The 19,457-nt window shown below is 48.5% G+C and overlaps 1 protein-coding gene across 1 annotated transcript in view; it reads right to left on the bottom strand.

Moving 5' to 3' along the window:
• Positions 1–378: 378 nt before the first annotated feature.
• The window catches only part of LOC135242392 (tight junction protein ZO-1-like), a 115,427-nt gene continuing 96,348 nt past the window's right edge, over positions 379–19,457 (bottom strand). Inside the window, 15 exon segments of the mRNA XM_064313433.1 lie at positions 379–2,213; positions 4,277–4,420; positions 5,144–5,361; positions 6,019–6,505; positions 7,759–7,877; positions 9,510–9,692; positions 10,261–10,355; positions 10,511–11,434; positions 12,383–12,628; positions 14,044–14,394; positions 14,787–14,887; positions 16,132–16,342; positions 16,632–16,714; positions 18,075–18,170; positions 18,607–18,791. Of these exon segments, the coding sequence (XP_064169503.1) occupies positions 2,119–2,213; positions 4,277–4,420; positions 5,144–5,361; positions 6,019–6,505; positions 7,759–7,877; positions 9,510–9,692; positions 10,261–10,355; positions 10,511–11,434; positions 12,383–12,628; positions 14,044–14,394; positions 14,787–14,887; positions 16,132–16,342; positions 16,632–16,714; positions 18,075–18,170; positions 18,607–18,791 (3,538 nt within the window). The 3' untranslated portion in view covers positions 379–2,118.

Below are 19,457 nucleotides of genomic sequence, written 5' to 3'. Positions count from 1 at the left end.
TCATGAAGTTTTTCCCAGTTCCATTTTGCTCAAAAGCACCACCTGCTGTTGTGATGCGGAAATAGATTTTTACATTCATCATATGCTGAAACATCTGACTAGGTAGTACACACCACTGCACTTTCAGGCCCAAGTTGCAAGGTTCTAAACCAGACTTGTTTAATAAATAATTGAACTTCATGAATGGCCATTAAAAAATACAAGTGTGAAACAATGATAACAGTGCCTAATTAGCTCATTATTAAATACATGTACAAATAGATCATCACCACACTTTACCTGCAGTCCGAAATGAGAAGAAAACATTTATATTGAAAAGAGATCCAATTCTGCATGTGTATCAGTAAAAAAAGTATATTAAGCGGCAACATGACGCCATTTACTTTAAAAATGATTTTATTAATCAATACAGTGGTATACTTAGAAATGTGTTGCAAAGGAAAAAAAGGAAAACAAAAAACAAACAAAAATATTATCAGCCACACGTGAAGAAAAGCTAATATCTGATTGAAGCCTGTGTTATAATCTAAAGAAAATAGTACTGATGTGCCATAATAAATTGTCTATTAGTACAAAAATACATTTCAGGGCACACAATACAGCATCCAGTATCACAAATGAAGGAAGGGAACACTTCTCAAAGCAGACCCTTTAAAGTACACATTGTTTAAATTATTTAAACCAAGCACTTTTTTTCTTTTGTAAATAAGCATACAAAGGTTTTTGTGACCATTAAAAATGTTTACATGTAGTGTGTATATACTGGTAGAAAAGTTGGATTTATTACTGATAAGTTACAAGTTCCAAGGCTCAAGGGTATAACCAGAATACAAAGATAACCAATTTAATTTCTTTTTTCTTTTTTTTAGAAATATTTTTTCTCAGTTTAGTTTTATATAAAATAACAAAGACATACAAAAGTTCATTTACAAACCAAGAACCAAGGCCATATATGCTAGCATTATGTACAGCCATATTTTAAACACTTCAGTTTTTCCTTTTTTGTTTCATATGCATAGCAGAAAAAGAGAGCATACCTTTTCCTCAGCCTTGATTATTCTTGTGTGCTAAACCCAAGTTTAATTATACAGTGGGTTGACAAAATGGCAAAAGACACCTCTTCATTTTTTCCATAATTTATCATAACTTAAAAGAAATCTAAAGTATTTCAGGTACTGAAAATAGTGAATAATATGCAGATAAGGCATCACTGCTTGTTAGTGTAAAATGGAGATTTTATGTGTGTTGGACTGAGCAGGCTTCAGGACCTGAGTCATAGCACATGCATAGATCTCTAGACAGCAGGAGAGTTCTGATGTTAAAAAAACAATGTAAAAGTCAGTCTGCTTATTAATAAGGTAAAATAGTTTTAAAACATAGTTCTAAACCAAGAGAGCCGGTTGGAGGTACGAGCTGGATCAGTAAATCCGTTTGCAATACTTCAGCTTCATTTTTTTTCCCCAATCTTGTCTGTTCCAGTCTCCAGACAGCTTCCAAAACACCACTCTCATTCTTCAGGCACAGCATTTCCAAACCTTCACAAATCCTTCAAAAAATGTGACCACAGTCCTTACCTGTGCAACTAATGGCAAAGAAAAAATTTGCTATATGCAGTATTATTTATATTATTACTAAAATTCGTATATATGTATATATATATATATATATATATATATATATATATATATAAACCATTCCATTTCTTCTTTTTAAATATCCTTCAAATTAATGATGAATGAAAAATCGTCACATCATCACAAAGCAGTTTTTTTGTCAGACTAGGAAAACTTGGCGCATAAAATCAGATTCAGCAGTCTCTGGCACTGGGCATGCATTCCAACAATGGTTAGAGTTACTACTTTTAAATTTTTATTTATTTTTTTTATTATTTTTTTCTTTTTTGCGAGCCTTTAAGCACCAAAAAAAATAAAAAAATAAAAACAGCACTTTTTGAATGTGAGCCTCCTTCGTTCCCCTTGCGGGTTTTGTGGGTGTAGTAAATGCCCTTGGACTACAGTATTAAGGGTTAATACTTCATTGAGCGGTGCGCCAGGGGCGAGATGCTTATCTGTTGTCCCCCAGTTTTCACATTCTTTAACAGACCAGCTGTTTCCCTCTTCAGAAGTGGTCGATGAGCACAGACACACAGTTTGCTCCAACCAGATAGTTGGGATCTCCTGGGAGAGATTTGTTCTGCCAGCTCTTGGGGTCACCTGGAGGAAAGGTAGAGAGAGGGGAAGAGTATATAGCAAGGGGAAAGGAAATGATTTAAGGAGAATTCTACATTTAATCAATGACCCTTTCAAACATACTCAAACTGAACAGGGATACTTTCCAATTACTGAAATATACGTGAAAATTGCACGTCGTTCAGCATTTCTTGCACATACGTAAGTTCACTCCAACTTCACAGTTCTGTGGGCCAAAACAGAGCTTCTAATCAAAACGACCTGCAATTTATACTGTTTGAAAGCACAAAGCAGCGGAGTAAGCTTTCACACACCAGCTCCTCCCAAAATGATTTGCACCTTGGTTAAACTTAACATTTAAACAAGTGTAACATTTTGCTTTGTTTTGAGTAAATCTGCATGAGGACACAGGTGAAGTAGGGATGTGCAAGTCTCTTTACAGGACCTCACAGTGGCAGTCTGCAGACCTTTGGCAATGTCAACTGAAACAGAATGTGTTGGCATCAAACATTTCTACTGCACTGAGCTCACTTTCAAATGATCCAAGGCCAACTAATCCATAGCCCATCCCCCCCTTGAGCAGCTTCGCTTGTAGCTCAGAGGCTTCGCTTGTAGGTCCAAATGAACTAAAACTGCACTTTTTTTAAATCAGATCAGGCAGTCAGACTACTAGGTGCCAACCTGGTCTAAGGGTATGTGATTTTCAGTTTGTGGGTATGTCACAGTTTAGCAAAACTTGGCCCTTTGGCAAATCATGGAAAGAAAAAAGTGACAGCAATGATATACAGTCAAATAATTTTCTGGTACGACTTTAATTTTTCATTAGAATAAAGTGTTCTGGAACTACTGTGCACTAATACATAAAACATGGCAGCATGATTTAGCTTCCATTAAAGCAGACAGCTGGGACTGCAACACTGCACAATTTCCCACACATTACATTTCACTCTGGCAATAATGAACAGGACATTGTGCTTTCAAATAATTGCGTTCGTTCCTTAAGCAGGCAGCCACACTAATAAAGAGTTTCGTGAGATTGCCAGATCAAACCACTTCATCATACTGCTCACAAGTGGCACACTACGTTTGCTGTAATTTGAAAGATTCCCAATGGGAGGTGGGAGGGGAGCATTTTTCAGTCTTTGTGAATAGGATTCTAAGGGTTAAATGGAAATGGAAAGATGAGAGATTTCGGAGAGCAGAAGCAAGCGATCTGCCAGAGAAGACGCACGATGAGGCTACTTCTAGCTCCCACAATGCCCCCGGAACAAAAACAGCAATTAAAAGCTTTTCCCAAGTTCAAAGCCCAATTTAAAGGACAGAGTCAGAGTCTGGGGCCGCAACTAGTCTAAGCGAAGGGAAAGAAAGGGTCTTGTTTTACGTTAAGAGGATTAAACCACAGTCCTGTAATCTCTTCACGCTGAAGCGGGAAAACGAATGAGGCTTGGCTTCCATTTGCTTTGTAGTCCTGCTCTAAATGAGGGATAATTAGCAGCCGATCCACCGCACAGGCACGTTTACAGTAAAGAAAGAGTGCGGTGGTTTGCTTCTCAAGAAGTACTTGTACACAGATACGCTCAAATAACTCACTGACCACTCGCCATTCACTAACAGGAAAAAGGAAAATGATGATGCCACTGATGAGTGAGGATCATAACAATGAGTGCCGTGTTTCAGTACTGGCATCGGCACGTGAAGGACGGCTCGCATTCAAACCAGACCAAAGAGGTCCTGGGCTACACGTCATATGCTTTTCAGAACCAGCTGTCGTATTTTGTCATAGTACGCCCAGATATACGGACACTGTTAAATGGGTGAACGGTTCATTGCTAAAACCTGTACGTACTAAAAAGTGTCACGAGCTGACTTCTAACTGTCTAAACGGACAAAAGACGTTCAGCAGAAGAAACAGAAGGTGCGAATAGCAGTGCGAAGGTGCTTTGATCTGGAAACCACAGAAAGTGAAATAAGATGAAAACAGAATTATTAACGCCAAAAAAAAAAAAAAAAAAAAAATTGATCTCCCCAGTCAATTTCAAACAGCATCCCAAAGACCCACAACCAAAAGGACAGAGGAGGCAGCGTACCCGACGAGGAGTCGGAGGATTTTAGAGCAAAAGACCAACCGTCGGGGGTCATAGACGCACAGTGAGGTAAGCGCAGCTCCACCGGCTTCTGGAACTTGAGGCCGTGGGGGCCGCACATCACCAGGGGGCTGAGCAGAGTCTCTCCTGTGAGGTCACAATGGCAGGGGCATGAGGTCAGAGATCACACGCACAGGAACCACCCTCCCCTAACTCCACAACGCCCAACACCCAGCTCCTCAGAGCACTTAGAATGAGGCGGTGTCCTTCTTCTACAGATTGGGGGGGTTTTATGACTGTCCGAGGGGATGGGGGATAGAATGAATGCAGCCTACTTTCAGCCCAAACTGAAAGTTCTGATTACAAAATGACAATAACCTTAATTAAAAGAACCTTCATTCATTTTGGTAAATGGTAAATGGACTGCATTTATATAGCGCTTTTATCCAAAGCGCTTTACAATTGATGCCTCTCATTCGCCAGAGCAGTTAGGGGTTAGGTGTCTTGCTCAAGGACACTTCGACACGCCCAGGGCGGGGTTTGAACCGGCAACCCTCCGACTGCCAGACAACCGCTCTTACCTCCTGAGCTATGTCGCCCCATTTTTGTCCAAAAAAGTGTTGGTGAGAGAATTAGTGGGCTCTAATAAGGTGTCTGAGTAACTAATAACTAATAATAACTACAGCTAAGAACCTAAAATCAGTAAATCTGGAATTTGAGAAAGTTAGGCCGACTCCATACTGTTACTCTTACTTTTTGTAACGCTTTCCGAGGTTTACAGCGGACACGCGCGAGCACAAAGGGTTTCTCCAATTTCCATGCTTTTAAAAAGTGTGCAGGGCTGTTTGAAGAGAGCGGCAGGGCACTGACCCTTCTCCTTGTCCAGCGGCGGCAGGATGCTGTTGTCCCTGCAGACCTTGAAGTAGATCTCCTGCTCCACGCCCTCGGGGATGGCCCCCTGCGGGATGATGATGCTCACGCCCGTCTCGATGGAGCTCAGCACGCCGCCGTTGCTGTTGAAGATGCCCCGGGCCGTGGCCACCACCGTGTGTCCTTCGTCCTCCTCGTCATCCTCCAGTGCGCTCGGGCTGTGGGGAAACACAGCCACAGGAGAGAGGGGAGTCATTTAATTTCAATTAATGTTTCATCAAACTATTTATCAAAAAGACGGAGAAAAAGGGAAATAAAATGTGGGAACAGGAGCAGCAAGACTGCATTTAAAACAGATAATATCATTAGCTGGTATTGTATTCATTGTTTTAGACTTAATTTTGCCATTTTCTTGCAGCAAAAATATTCTGCAGTAGTGACAGGCAGTGTCATACACAGCACTGTGAACACTGCTGCCAGCTTGGTGACTTCGTCAGTAGATTTAGCGACTGCAAATCCCTTACTGACTTTATTTCCAAAAAGAGCCTATCGACAAATCTAGGGACTTTTTTGAGCAGACATCGGCATCCTTGGAAAACAGTCACTAACGCTGCTCAGTAGGTCTGTAATTTTTCTTGCACTCACTATCATACTGCATCTCATATAATATAACAGTGGCTGGTTAGTGAATGCACAGAAGCTACAATCGACTGTCCGCCAGTGAGATGCACATTTTCTACTGCAAATGAGCACATAATGATGTTATAAATATGTAAATTAGCATACTTCTTTAGCGACTTCTTGAGCATGTGTTTGCTACTTTTCGTGGTAAAAAGTTGGTAACCCTGTCTGTGAGTGTGGACGGTCCTCCCTACCTGACTGGAATGGCCTTGGGTACAGCATTGATGTTGTTGTGCTGGTATTTGGGCCTGTTGTCCAGGGTGCGCGTGAAGGTGTCCAGTCCGCTGTCCAGTTCCACCGGCTGCGGGGAGATTTGGGGCTTCGTCACGCTGTTCGCCAGGATCGGGGGCGGGACTCCGCCCGCAGGCTTGGGGGCGGGGTCGACCTTGGGCAGCGTGTCATTGGGCAGAAGGTTGTGGTTGAACTTGGGGCTCTCGAATTTGCGCTCGAAGGGCCGGGCCGAGCTGGTGTAAGGCTTGGGGACGTAGCGGTTGTAGCTGGAGGTGGCCGGGGCGCCCGGGGGCTTGGCGGGGGCGTCGGTGCCGTTGACCGGGGACTTCTCTGGGAAGCTCTTCTGGGGCAGGTAGTTGCTCTGCACCATGTCTTCCCTGCTGTTGGGTCTCAGTGCCGACGGGTCCGGCTTGGCTTTCGGCGACCCGTGAGGCTCGGGCAGGGGGGTCACTGAACGGGACAAGAACATTGGGAGAGGCGCAGATGACTTTAAGCTCTTCATTTAAGATTCCCTCTGGCATCCAAGTGTAGCAAAGAGACCCCTTCCCTTTTTAAATTTATACTGCCATATCTATGTGCATGCTCTGGTTTCTAGAACACCTTGGCGGTGTACGCGCCTTACTAATACACCCACATATATGTATCTGCATTTCAACAGACTGGGTCTCTCCTACAGCTCAAACACTGCTCATTCTGCAACAACACTGAACTTTTCACCCACACCTGCCCGGGGTATATTAAGTTTGATTGGAGATAAATGGGAGCGATCGATCTCCGAATGTTTTGTTTGCTGGCTCCTGATGAAAGACGACAGATGCTTTTGCATTGCTAATTCCAGTTCTGGAGAAATTGCAATGAAAAGGTCACGGCTAATGATGCTAATTACCTCTGCCCTACTGCATGTCGGTTTTAACAAATTACCCATAATATGAGAACAGATTCAATGGTATTTCGCAGAAGATAAATAAGGCTACTTTAGCTTGACTTGTCTGTGCCCTGGCCTACCCAAGTGCATCAGAGGCTGGCCAGTGATTGGCTGATATATATTTGCATAAATTACCCAGTTCACATCAGGCAAAGCTCACCTACAGCAGAAGCGGGTCTGTGGACACATGGCTTATTCAAACTCAACTCAAATGTCAAATTTCAACCATTATGTGGCTGTGAGTGAGAACCAAAACTATCTGGTCATTAAAATGGGTCCCAGTGAAAGCCATGCTGTTTTCCTTTCCTTGAACCACTGGCACTCTAGAAAGGGGTTCTGCCAGCCTGTTTTTGTGCGTTTCAAATGTTACAAATTCAATTTACATCAGAAAAAATAATTCAAACGGATGGTTGCTCGAGCAATACCTTTCAACAGTGTAGTTCAACAACATAACTATTTTTCTTATTTACATAAACAGGAACTGTGAATAATAACATGTCAAAGCAAACAAAAAATCTATGAATGTGCAAATACTAGCAGAGCCATCACACATTCTGAACTGTATAAATTGATTTTAAAAAGCCTACTTTTGTAGAAATCATTCACAGATATGTAATTCACATTTCTGTCAAGAAAAACATCCCATCTACCAGGATGCATGTTTACAGCTGTGATGATACATTTTTAAATAAATACATTTACTTTTGCTATGACTGCCAAAGTCAATCAATTATCTTCCTGGAAACAGTGCACTGAAGAGAGGCCTGACAGGACTCACCTTCAGGGGTGACGGGTTTGGGGAGAGTGGCGGGCGGGGCAGCTGGGCCAGGCTGGCCGTACTGTAAGGGGGGCGGGGTTATCTGGGGTACGGGACTGGCCTTCTCCCCCGAATCCGGCCTGGTCCAAACACAGGTACAGGACAGGCACAAGCAGTCAGTCCCTGGCCATGCACAGTGTGGACATACTGACAGTCTGCAGACAGTGAGGCACGGACGCAGGCACAGGTACAGCAGCCCAGAGAGTGTGTGCACATACACTGAACAAGCTCTAGCCCACAGGACAGCCCCAACACATCACAGCATGCCAAACTACTCAGTATAACAATACATCCCATTTCAATACAATTAAACATAAAAAACTGAAAGGACTATAGTAACAAACAGACTAAAAGACTATTGACCATAGACCACATAGACACTGACTGTACAAAGGCACTACAGTATTCCAAAACACCTTAGGGGCTGTTGCAATCTCTGTACACAGGAAACAAAACAGTGCGCACAAATCTACCAAATTTCAGCAGTGAAATTTGCATCGGGTAACAGCACAGTGGACCGTACGCTGAAGTGTAGCTTCGAGAGGCCCATTCTTGATATTGCAATGAGTTCAGGAGTGCAGTAAGTTCCATACACATCGTTAGAGCCATTTCAGACACTCACCATGCAGATGCTGTTTGTTTCTGAGACAGACACACAAGCACTGCGCAGCGTGTGACTCACTAAGAGACCAGCCGTACTGCACGATGCGGTAAGAGCTACAGAGGCAGTCGATTCTTACCACGTTTGACTCCTTTTCAGGTGGTCAAAGCTAGTGTAAGTACCAAGAAATCTACTGAGGGGGTCAGGGGGTCATGAAGACAATGTGAAATAGACGAAAATGAAGGAAGGGTATGAAATAAAAAGAAAGGGAAAGGGAAAGGTAAAAGCTTCTCCAGGGCATAAGGGAACACAAAGGTCCAAGCATATTAAAGTTGACAGCTTGAAGACAGGGGAGAAGGAAATTAGTGAACACCACTCACTCAGGAACTGAGGTTACATATTCATGCACTGAACGAATGAATTAAGGGAGCACCCTGATGACACATGTTAACTGCAGTTAGAGGGCCTGCTCTGTGCTACTGCAGTACATGAGCGGTTATCGTGAGTGACTGTATAACATCTGCAGGAGTGTCAGACGGTGCTTTCACCACTAAGCTGAAGAGCCTAGCGGCAGACTGGTGTTTCCCTTCGTTATTGACATCTCACAATACAATCAGCTCAACATGGTACAGCTGCACACCAGTGCCTCTCGCTGAAGAACGGGGTGGTCTGGCTGATTTAAGCGCAGAAAATATCAGCCGGCAGAAAGCCCTGTTTGCTGGAGAGAGGCCCTGTCAGTGCTGGGGCAGCTCAAGGTCACGGGCGTCACCAGCCTCCGGGCAGCGAACACCCTGACTGCAGGGGGCGCAGTTGGGTGTGCAGGGCCAGAGGGGGGTATTTCAGGAGCGCTGGTGTTTCAGGGCTACCGAGTGCTGGAGAAGGTCAGAATTACCACCACTTCCTGCGCAGCACCCCTCACCCCTCACAGGAACGCTAGTTAAACCAAACTCCTGGAGAGACACTGTGTAGCTCTGCCAGCACCCCTACATCTTTTTTTTTTTTTTTTTTTACTAGTGCAGTCATAGCGCTGTTTCAGTGCCCCCGGGTTCGTCCCTGTGATGGAGTATCAGGTCTGACGCAGGCTGTGGCGGTGGAGGGGGGGGTCATTCACCTAGAGTAGTTCTGCACAGGCTGTGCGGGCGCAGTCTTGGGCTGCGGGGCGGGCTTGTTGTCGAAGCTGCGGCGGTCGAAGTAGGACAGCTGCTTCCTGTAGTACTCCTCGTCCTCGTCGGGGTCGTAGTGGTTGGCGCGCACGATGTCCTCCGCCGCTTTGGGCCTCTGGGGCTCCGGAGCTCTGAGAAGAACGAGCGCAGGAAAGGGGGGAAAAATAAAAAGGTCACAGGATATCCCTCCGCACGCTGACGAACACGCCAGTGTCCTCTACAGAGGACCAGAGGGCAGAACCAGAGGGAGGTGAAAACGAAGACAAGCAGAGCTGCACATTTTGGCGGACCCGGGCCCCGTGCTGGGTTATGCGTTTGGGACAACAAGCACCCCCTTCCAGCTTCACGCTAGCGCTATTTCACTGCTGACTGTACAGCTGAGGGAGCACAGTACTGCAGACCTTCTGAGCAAGCCATTACTTCAGCAGGAACCGCGCTGAGCCCGAAGTGTCAGCACATGACCACAGGGGGGAGCTCTGAGATTAACGTGACAAATGAAACCGAAAGACAGGCGCTCTAAAGCAGATTTGCTGATGACCTTTTAATTATATAATAAACGGTTTACTTACTTAATGATTAACTAAATATATTACTGGCTTATCAGACTATTAAAGCGAACGTATGGGGTATTCACATTAAACCTCATCCTGGCTCAGCATTGCAGGTATTGTCCCTGCTCAGCACTGCAGACATCATTACCTGTAGGTGGGCTTCTCCTGGTCCAGGTGACTGAGAGAGTTGGCTTTGGGGACAGGGCCAGGGGCAATGACAGGTTTGGGTGGCAATTCCACTGTCTGAAAGGAGGGAATAAAATATCAGACTTAAAGAACAACCTCACTTGAACTGAAAAATATGATTCTGTACCAAACAATCTCACTTGAATAACCAGACTGAACAGTTCTGGATAAGGTCAGTTTGTAGAGATATTTAAGTGCACGCAGATACCCACCCTGAGAACTGCAGGGTCTGCTCCCTCTTTGCTCCGCTCCCCAGGCACAGAGCGCTTGTTCTCAAACATCTTGACTCTGGTGAGCACCGACTGCGGCCTCATGGCCGGGTCGTCCTCCGGCTCCTCGCTGGAGGGCGGGGGGAGGGGTTTGGGAGGCGCGCCGACCGCAGGCTCTCCGGGGGAGGTGAGGACCTCCGGTTTGGGAGGGGGCAAGGGGGCGTCCGAGTTCAGGGCGGGCTCAAACTGGCCCGGCTTGTAGCCGCGGTTGGGGGGCCCCGGGTTGTAGGGCGGCCGCGGGGCGGGGTCCCCGTAGTACTGCTTGGGGGGCTCCGGGGAGCGGGAGGCGGGCGGGGGGAAGGAGTGCGCCTCGGGCTCGTAGCGGGGGCGCGCGTCGTACCCCGCCGAGGGAGGGGGCGGGAGCTCCTCGTAGCGCGCGGGCGCGGGCGCCGGCTTGCCGTAGCTCTTGGGCGGGGGGGGCTCGTAGCGCGGCCGCCCGTCGTAGCCGGCGGGGGCCTCGTCGTAGCGCGGCTGCGGGGGGCTGTACTCGCGCTCCGCCCCGCCCTCGTACGCCAGCCGCGGCTCGTAGCCCGCCGGGTGCTGGTTCTCGTAGGGCTGGCGGGGCGGCTGGTAGCCCGGCGGCTGCGGCGAGGGCTGCTGACCGTAGGGCGCCCACTGCTGGTCGTACTGAGGCACGCGGTTCTCGTAGTGCAGGTGCGGGTCGAAGCCCTGGGGCTTGGGCTCCAGGTAGTTGCCGCCCCCGTCGTAGCGGTAGGCGGGCTGCTCGTAGTCCCTGTATGGCTGTTCGCTGGGGTACGCGGGCTGGGGCTCGTAGCTGAGCGGCGGGCCCACCGCCGGCGGCTGCTGGGGCTTCACTCCGTGCGGCCGCGCCGGGTCCTCCAGGCCGTACGGGTCCTTCTGGTACATCTGGGACGACAGCACCACAGAGCAAGAAAGTCACGGTCTGACACGGCAACCAGGCTCTGGAGCGGCACGCCACATCGCACAACGGCAGCACTCAACAAACAGTGTTAAGACAAACGACTGTTAGAGTCCAGCGCTGAACGTTTAGGGAGAAAAGAGCTGGACAGACACCTGGAAAAGAGGTCACTAGGCAGCACGTTATTTCTCAGTTAGATCAAACAGAAAGCATATTATATTATTATTATTATTATTATTATTATTAAAACAGACACAAAGCAGCCAAAGAACCTGCTGCTACAGTCCAATAAAAGACCAGTAACACGCATCACTGTGCAATTATTAAAACACATACCGCGTCTGATACATTATACCAGCTTTACAGACCTGATGTTTGATAAGTAGCCTTCCAGCAGTGAACAGACCAAGCCATTCACTTCCTTTAGCCACTAATTCTGACTGAATCAGCACCGACATCCCAGAAATGGAGCCGCAAATTCCACGGGCTACGTTTCAAAAATCAGGACAGGAAGCTAAACGTGCAACTTTCCCAGTCAATCAAACGGAAGGGTCCATTCAGTCCGCGGATTACCGCCACTACGACTACGACAACCACTACAGCTACTGCCGTTACTACCAAACATGACAAAATAAAGAGAAATAAACCCAAAACTCTGGAGCCATGCAAAAGTAGGAAGCAAGAGTGAGAGCTTCTCAGGGTCCTTCTCTTCCTCTCTCTCTCTTTGGTGTTATTCCACAGAGCCCAGTCTGGTAAGCGTGAGCTGATTCTCTCTCTCTCTCTCTCTCTCTCTCTCAGTGCCTTGAGAAGCAGACAGTGGACACAGCGTTCATGCAGGAGGCCAGTGGGAAGCGTGAGGGGCGAGAGACAGGCAGGGGGGGCCGGCCGGGCGGGGCCCGGGGCCGGGGTTTCCAGACGTGGGGCGGCAGCGGTACCTTTGGCTCTGAATCGGGCGGTCCGGATTGGTGGGGGTCATGTGTCAGGGGCGGGGCTAGCTCAGGGGTGGGTCTCCTAAGCGAGTCAGCCTGCGGGCTGGGGTCACCCTGGGGAGCTGCGGGAGCCTCCTCAGGGGTCTTATCAGGTACGAGTACCGAGTCGACAGCAGGGGGCGCTGTCTCGGCCGGCGGCTCGGCCTGCTGAGGGAGGCTAGGCGCGGCGGCGGCGGCGGCAGCCTCTGCTGTCTGTGAAGCAGTGGTCAGAAACGTTTAACACAAGCGCTGCAGCGGTGCAACCGCACTAAAGCACCTCCTCCTGCTCTTCCTCATCACCCTCTTCCTCATTGTTCAAATCGCTAGAACTGCACTGAAGCGGAAACTCACGGTACTTGATTTGGGCTTAGAAAAAAAAAAAAGAATCAATGTGTTGGGAGATGGTATGTAAGAATCTGCAGTTTTTTTCCTTAGTTGCTTATTTTGATTTAGCCCTAAAACATTTTTTTTCTTTTCTTGTCAAACCAAAAATAATAGTGTGAAACATGTTGGATAAATATATTAACAGTAATGTCATCTAAATGGCTGTTGCAATCAGCAGCTTACACAGTGTGGCAAGACATCAGTCTGAATTCACATGACATCCACTAGGGGGCGATCACAAGGGTGGATACAATTTCAAACAACTGACAGAAACAAAGCTTTCCCCCAATAACAACAGTGACATCAACATCAGAAACACAAAATACAAGTCATTGCTACTGTGCACAATGCACAGCAAATTCTAAAAAAATAAACATATTGATACATGTGATGGGAGCACACGCACGCAAACACGTGCACGCACACAAGCACCTGCATGCACTCACACACACACACACACACTCACATACACACGTGCACGCACACAAGCACCTGCATGCACTCACAAACACACACACTCACATACACACGTGCACGCACACAAGCACCTGCATGTACTCACACGTGCACTCGCACGTGCACACACACACACACGCATGCATGCACGCGCGCACACACACACACACACACACACACACGCATGCACAGACACTCACAATTGCACGCACGGACACACACAAGTAGACACACACGGACACTCACACACATGCACACACACACACGCGGACACTCACTCACACACGTGCACGCACACACACACACACACACACACACGCACACATGCACAGACACTCACTCACACACGTGCACGCACACACACACACACGCACACGCACATGCACACACACACATGCACAGACACTCACTCACACACGTGCACGCACACACACACACACACGCACACGCACATGCACACACACACGCAGACACTCACTCACACACGTGCACGCACACACACACACACACACACGCACACACGCACACATGCACAGACACTCACTCACACACGTGCACGCACACACACACACGCACACGCACATGCACACACACACATGCACAGACACTCACTCACACACGTGCACGCACACACACACACACACACACACACACACATGCACGGACACTCACTCACACACGTGCACGCACACGCACACACATGCACACAGACACACAGACACTCACTCACACACGTGCACGCACACACAGCTCCAAGCTGCAAGGCAGGCGGCTCAGAGACACATTACCTGCTGGGGCGCAGGGGCCTTGAACCCGGCCGGGTCTATCCGGTTGAGGTGATCGGGCTGCGCGTTGTGGGGGTACCCGGCGTACCCCGGGGGGTCCTGGATGACGGGCGGGTCTTCGCGCACGGGCTCGGAGGAGCGGGTGATGGCGGGCTCCGTGGGCAGGCCCACCTCGTCGTTGAGCGTCTCGTCCAGCTCCTGGTCCGTGTAGGCTCCGCCCTCCGTGTCCGTGTCCTCGTAGTCGGACGTGTGGCGGCTGTCCGTGCTGTACATGGAGTACTCGCTGCCCGGGGCCGACAGGTACGACAGCCGGTCGTCATGCAGGTCCAGGTCGTCGTCGGGGGCACCGTCCGCCTGAGAGGTCAGCAGTAAGATTAGGGATCGCACGGTGGTGGGAGGCGGGGGAACTGATCGTACATCAGTACTACTCTGAAACGCCATGACTACGGGCCCTGGTGCTGTGCAGCTGCGCCACATCTGATAAAATGTGACAGTTGCTGGGATGAAGCTGCAGTCCAGACAGGGCACAACATAATCATCTTGCTCAACAGACACAACCACTTCTGTTTCATTTGCATTATAACAACAAAAAACCTGGGTGAACTGACATCCCTTCCACCTGCTGATTCTCATAACGAAGCCCGACTGAAATTAAGACGTCTTGTGCTCGCTGGCTCGGCAGATTTGCGACTTTGCATCACTGACAAATATGTTAATAAACAGATGAGCAGAAGATTTTGACTGACCTTTCCCTCAGAGACCCACACCAGCTGGTTCTGCTGCTGCTGAATGGTGTCTTTCAGCGCTCCGTACCAGCCATCGTTCATGTTGTTCATGTTGATGGTGGCTGGGGGGGGGGAGGGGGGGGAGACGGGAACTCTCTCAGGAAACAGGACGAAACAGCCTGCCTAACACTCCGGGCCTGTCGCAGGGCTATCACGGCCCGCTGCTTTCACCCAAAAATGAAATTAAGGTATGATTCCACTCGCCCAGACTAGTACCAGTCCATTCAGATAGTTCTTGATGAAACGGTGCACAAATTAAGCTCTGTGGATGTCTGTGAGTAACCACAGGAAGAGATGGTGCTTCACACTGTCAAATGTAAATATCTGGCACTTTGAGGCCACAGGAAGATGGGCCCGCACGGTGTGTTCTAGCAGCGATTACGCAGAAAACTCATCACATTTCTGCAGAACCATCTGGATGGACAGATACTACTCCAGATAAGTGGAAACATACAGTACCTTCATTTTATTTTTGGGGGAACGGCCTCTACGTTCTGGTTTTATTCTGCATGCTGCTGCCCACTGCTGTCTAAGCTGTTTCAGACAGTGCAGGCTACGCAGAGGTCTGCTGTTTGGGGCTAAGTCTCATCAGCAGTACAATAATTCTAAGGGATTATCAAAACATAAACTTGTACCAAAAAACATTATAGAAGCTTAGGCCCAGAGATACTGTACAGATCCAGTGGCAGTTATTGTCCACATGACATCATATAACACAGATGCATCTAGGCCAGGAGACAGGTGGAGCACAGGTGGAGGTCCGCATGTATATGCAGAGCCGCCCTACACACACAGACAGATCTCCAATCATTTTACATGAGAGCCAAAAAAAAAAGAAGCAATATCAAGGTCTGTGTTAAAAATAAATATCTGCTCAATATCTGTGCCTATGTTGACTGCGGACGTGCAGCAGTCCCGCGAGCTGAGGAGGCCGGCCGTGTGCTGCCCCCGCCTCCTCCATGCTGGCGGACGCTAAATAACGAGCCGCGTGACAAACTTCACACTGGAGCAGAGGCATGCTGGGAATGTGCAGTATCGCCTTCCTCCCTGGACAGCTGGACTGTCTCACCGGAGGAGAGTGAGACGTGGGTACAAGCACACACACACACACGCACGCACGCACAAGGCACACAAACATACGCCCGCATACACATGCGTACGCACACGCACACACACACACACACACACAGACACACAGACAGACAGACAGACAGACACGCACACAACCTTTAAGCACTCTCCCTAACCTCATAACACACAGACACACTGGCGCACCCGACCCCTCCCCTCGGTGCGGTGTACTCACTGGTGAAGAGGTGGTGGTTGTTCTTCCTCAGTTTGAGGGCTCTCTCGTACAGCTTCCTGGCGCTCTTCCTGGACTCGGGGCAAAGCCGGGTCCTCATGTTCTTCACCCCCTGCTTGCTGTCGGGGTTGAGGAACACCACGATGGGGTACCACTGGGCGTAGTTCAGCCGGTCCACTGCGTTGGGCGTGATGTCCAGCACCGCGTGCTTATCCTGCGGAAAATCGATACGCACAAGCGGGCCGCCATTACCACTTCCACACCACCGCCAGTTTAATTAACACAAGTGGAGAGATAAATATGAGCTGGGACAGCATCGGCCCTGTGTGTGGACGCAGGAGAGGAGATGCGCAGCAGAGTGTGTGTGAGTGCGTGTGTGTGTGTGTGCGTGTGTGCGTGTGAGTGTGTGCGTGCGTGCGTGTACGTGTCTGTGCATGTACGTGTGTGTGTGTGTGTGTGTGTGCGCGCGCGCGTGCACATTTGCAGGATCCAAGCGTACTCACCCGGTCGATAATCTGCTTGATAGTGTGGAGGCGGATGATTCCGGAGCTCCGCTGGTCTGTCCCAGCATCTCTGGGTTCGCTTTCTGCAGGAACAAGGAAAAGGGGCTCAGGAACTGGCACTGATCAGTGTTCACCACATCAGCACACACAGCAGACAAAGCACTGCACACCCGGTTGGTTTGGTTACACATTAAATTCAGTATAATAGCAGGGTATTAAAATGGTTGCTGTGTTTCAGAGAGGGCGTAAATTGGGTGTGAAGATGGATGTATGCAGTATGACGACTGCATGTTTCACCCCATGACTGCTTGCATCATTGGGACAAAATTGCGACGTATACTCTATACTTTTCATGGCTCAATAATAATTATATCAATATTAATGTTGTGGGGGCATAATTTGTCATAAAATGCCCCACCAGACAGGAGGAAGCAGCATTTTCCTGTCTGACTCTGAAAAGCGTGTAATTATACCCCCCCTCCCCCCCGGCTCTCTCTGAAAACCATATAATTATTAACCCCCCCACTCCCACTCCCTACTAAACAAAAAAAACAAAAAAAAAACCCCCTCATGACACGTTCAAAAGAAAGCCCCGTTCTGTGCACCCACCCCCCCCAAGTGGCGGGAAGCGATAACAGCTGCTGGCACGCTTCTGGAAAAGGGATATCGGAGGATCTGATTAAGCCAGCCGCTCTCACCATCTCAAACCGCCGCTGAAATATATCCGCTAGGAAAGCGGTCTCTAATCTACAGCTTAACACTACTGCGCTATTTAACCACAAAATCAAGCCTGACCTACAGTTCGACTGCAGCTGCATTCTACAGGCTAAGGGAAGCAGAAGAGGACACGCCCAATCACCAACCAGGGTTTTCCCCACATATAGTCACCTAATGGTGCAAGCGCAAATGGGTTTCTATGGGACAGCTGCCTAACAAACACTTGCTACTATCTTTTACTAAAGCCTGTCCTAAATGACATACTTCGCACTCCTTTGTGATGGGGTGTTTCTGTAAGCAAACACAATGACATAAGGGATGTAATCACATACAAGTCCAAAGAAGGAATCATTTTACCTGTGAGAGTGCATCAGGATAATGAGAATTCAATACTCTGCAGGTGGTGAAATGCCCAAGCACTACCTAAGAAACTATCACTTAAAGCACTTCAATCAGACAGATTCATTTTCTTACTGTGCTCTCAAATATCAAAAACATGCAATGGCTCTGGCCAAATGCGAAAGCTATAGCTTCTTGCGCTATAGTTCTAGCCATGGGTGAGGATTATAACCATGTGCCATCACTCTAGCTGTGTGTGATGGTGCAGGTATTTTGTGAAGATTCAGTGAAGTGCGTGAAGGCCCTGGCCATGTGTAAAGGTCCTGCCCATGTGTGACCAGTTCTGCTCATGTGTGGTTATGGAAGTTGGCGGTTGGGGACACTTACTCGCTAACTCAAACAGGTCAGGCTCTTCTCTGGCCACCTTCTCCCGCGCCACGTCAGCAATGGGCCCGAATATGACCACCGGCCTCAGGAACCCAGCTGATCAAGGAAACAGTACATCCTTCAGTTTACTGCTCCCACTCAAATATACACACACACACACACACATGCACGCATGCATGTATGCACTCTGCATAATCATAAAACACATTCACTTCCATACAACAGAAGCACAGCAGACTAAAGGGATTAATTTCTGTTAAAATGGTATTTTTGAATATTCTATGGTTCTAAGATCAAATAATTTTATTATTAATTTGAATAATGACTGGCTGCACAAAGATGAGTATTCAATCACCCCTCTGGAGAGGATTATATGAATATCAGTGTTTTTCACATTTTTGATTCTTAGGTTCTCCTTAATTAACGCTGGTGAAGAAGAATAAGGCTTTTATTCTTTTTGTTAATGTTAAAACTCAAACGGTGATCGGAAAGCGGTCTCCATGCTGAAACCCAGAGCCAGCCGGTCCGGTACCTTCTCTCAGCACCACCCTCTCGTAGGCGGGGAACTTGGTCTGGACGGGCTGGGCCGACAGGTCCTCCCGGCTCTTCCTCAGGTTCCTCTTGGAGCTGCGCAGTCCGCGGAATCTCCAGAAGTCGGCGCGGTCGCCCCCGGCCGTTTTGGGCAGGGTGTACTGCACGCTGGACAGCTGCTCCGCTCTGCGGGGGGGGGAGGAGACGGAGCTCGATCCAATTTGGAAAAACGAATCAAACGCGCAGCCTGCAGGAGTCGCCGCACCAAATTTCATTTTTAAAATATCCCTTTCCGCTCCGTGTCTTTATTACTTCTCAAATAACGTCCTCTGGTGTTTGCCGAGCCATCGAGGGGAGATGGGCTTTTAATGAAAACTGAGGAAAGAATGCAGGGTGCCCAGGGAGTAATCTCATCACATTTCACGCATTAGAGCCTTTTTACCCCGCATTTCAACATGCCACAGAGAAAACTATTATCAGGTAATTGCAGAAGATAATACTCGGCACGGCTAATGTTCGCGCCGTGGCCGCGGTGCTATGGGGCCGGCCTGTAAGAGCGGTGCAGTGCGGTGCGGTGTGTGCGGTAACTTCAGGAGGAGACGCGCGGCACATCGGATACGGGGTATGTCATGCGCTCCGGTTCGTGCCAGAACCGAGTTCGTCGCTGTGTCTGGCTCCACGTGCCAGCTTCGTGATAACACGACTGAGCACGCTCAAACAGCCCGCAGACAGAACACGACGGTCTGAGCCTGACTTGCGTTTTTTTTCCTAGTTTTTAAAATTTATACATCAACGTCATTCATATTCGACCCCTGAGGATATGCGAGCATTCTGCCAAGGAAACAAATGTCA

This window comes from Anguilla rostrata, chromosome 16, assembly GCF_018555375.3.
Source record: "Anguilla rostrata isolate EN2019 chromosome 16, ASM1855537v3, whole genome shotgun sequence".
Lineage (NCBI taxonomy): Eukaryota > Metazoa > Chordata > Actinopteri > Anguilliformes > Anguillidae > Anguilla > Anguilla rostrata.
The sequence above is the reverse complement of the archived record's forward strand: the minus strand, read 5'-3'. Positions and strand labels throughout refer to the sequence as shown.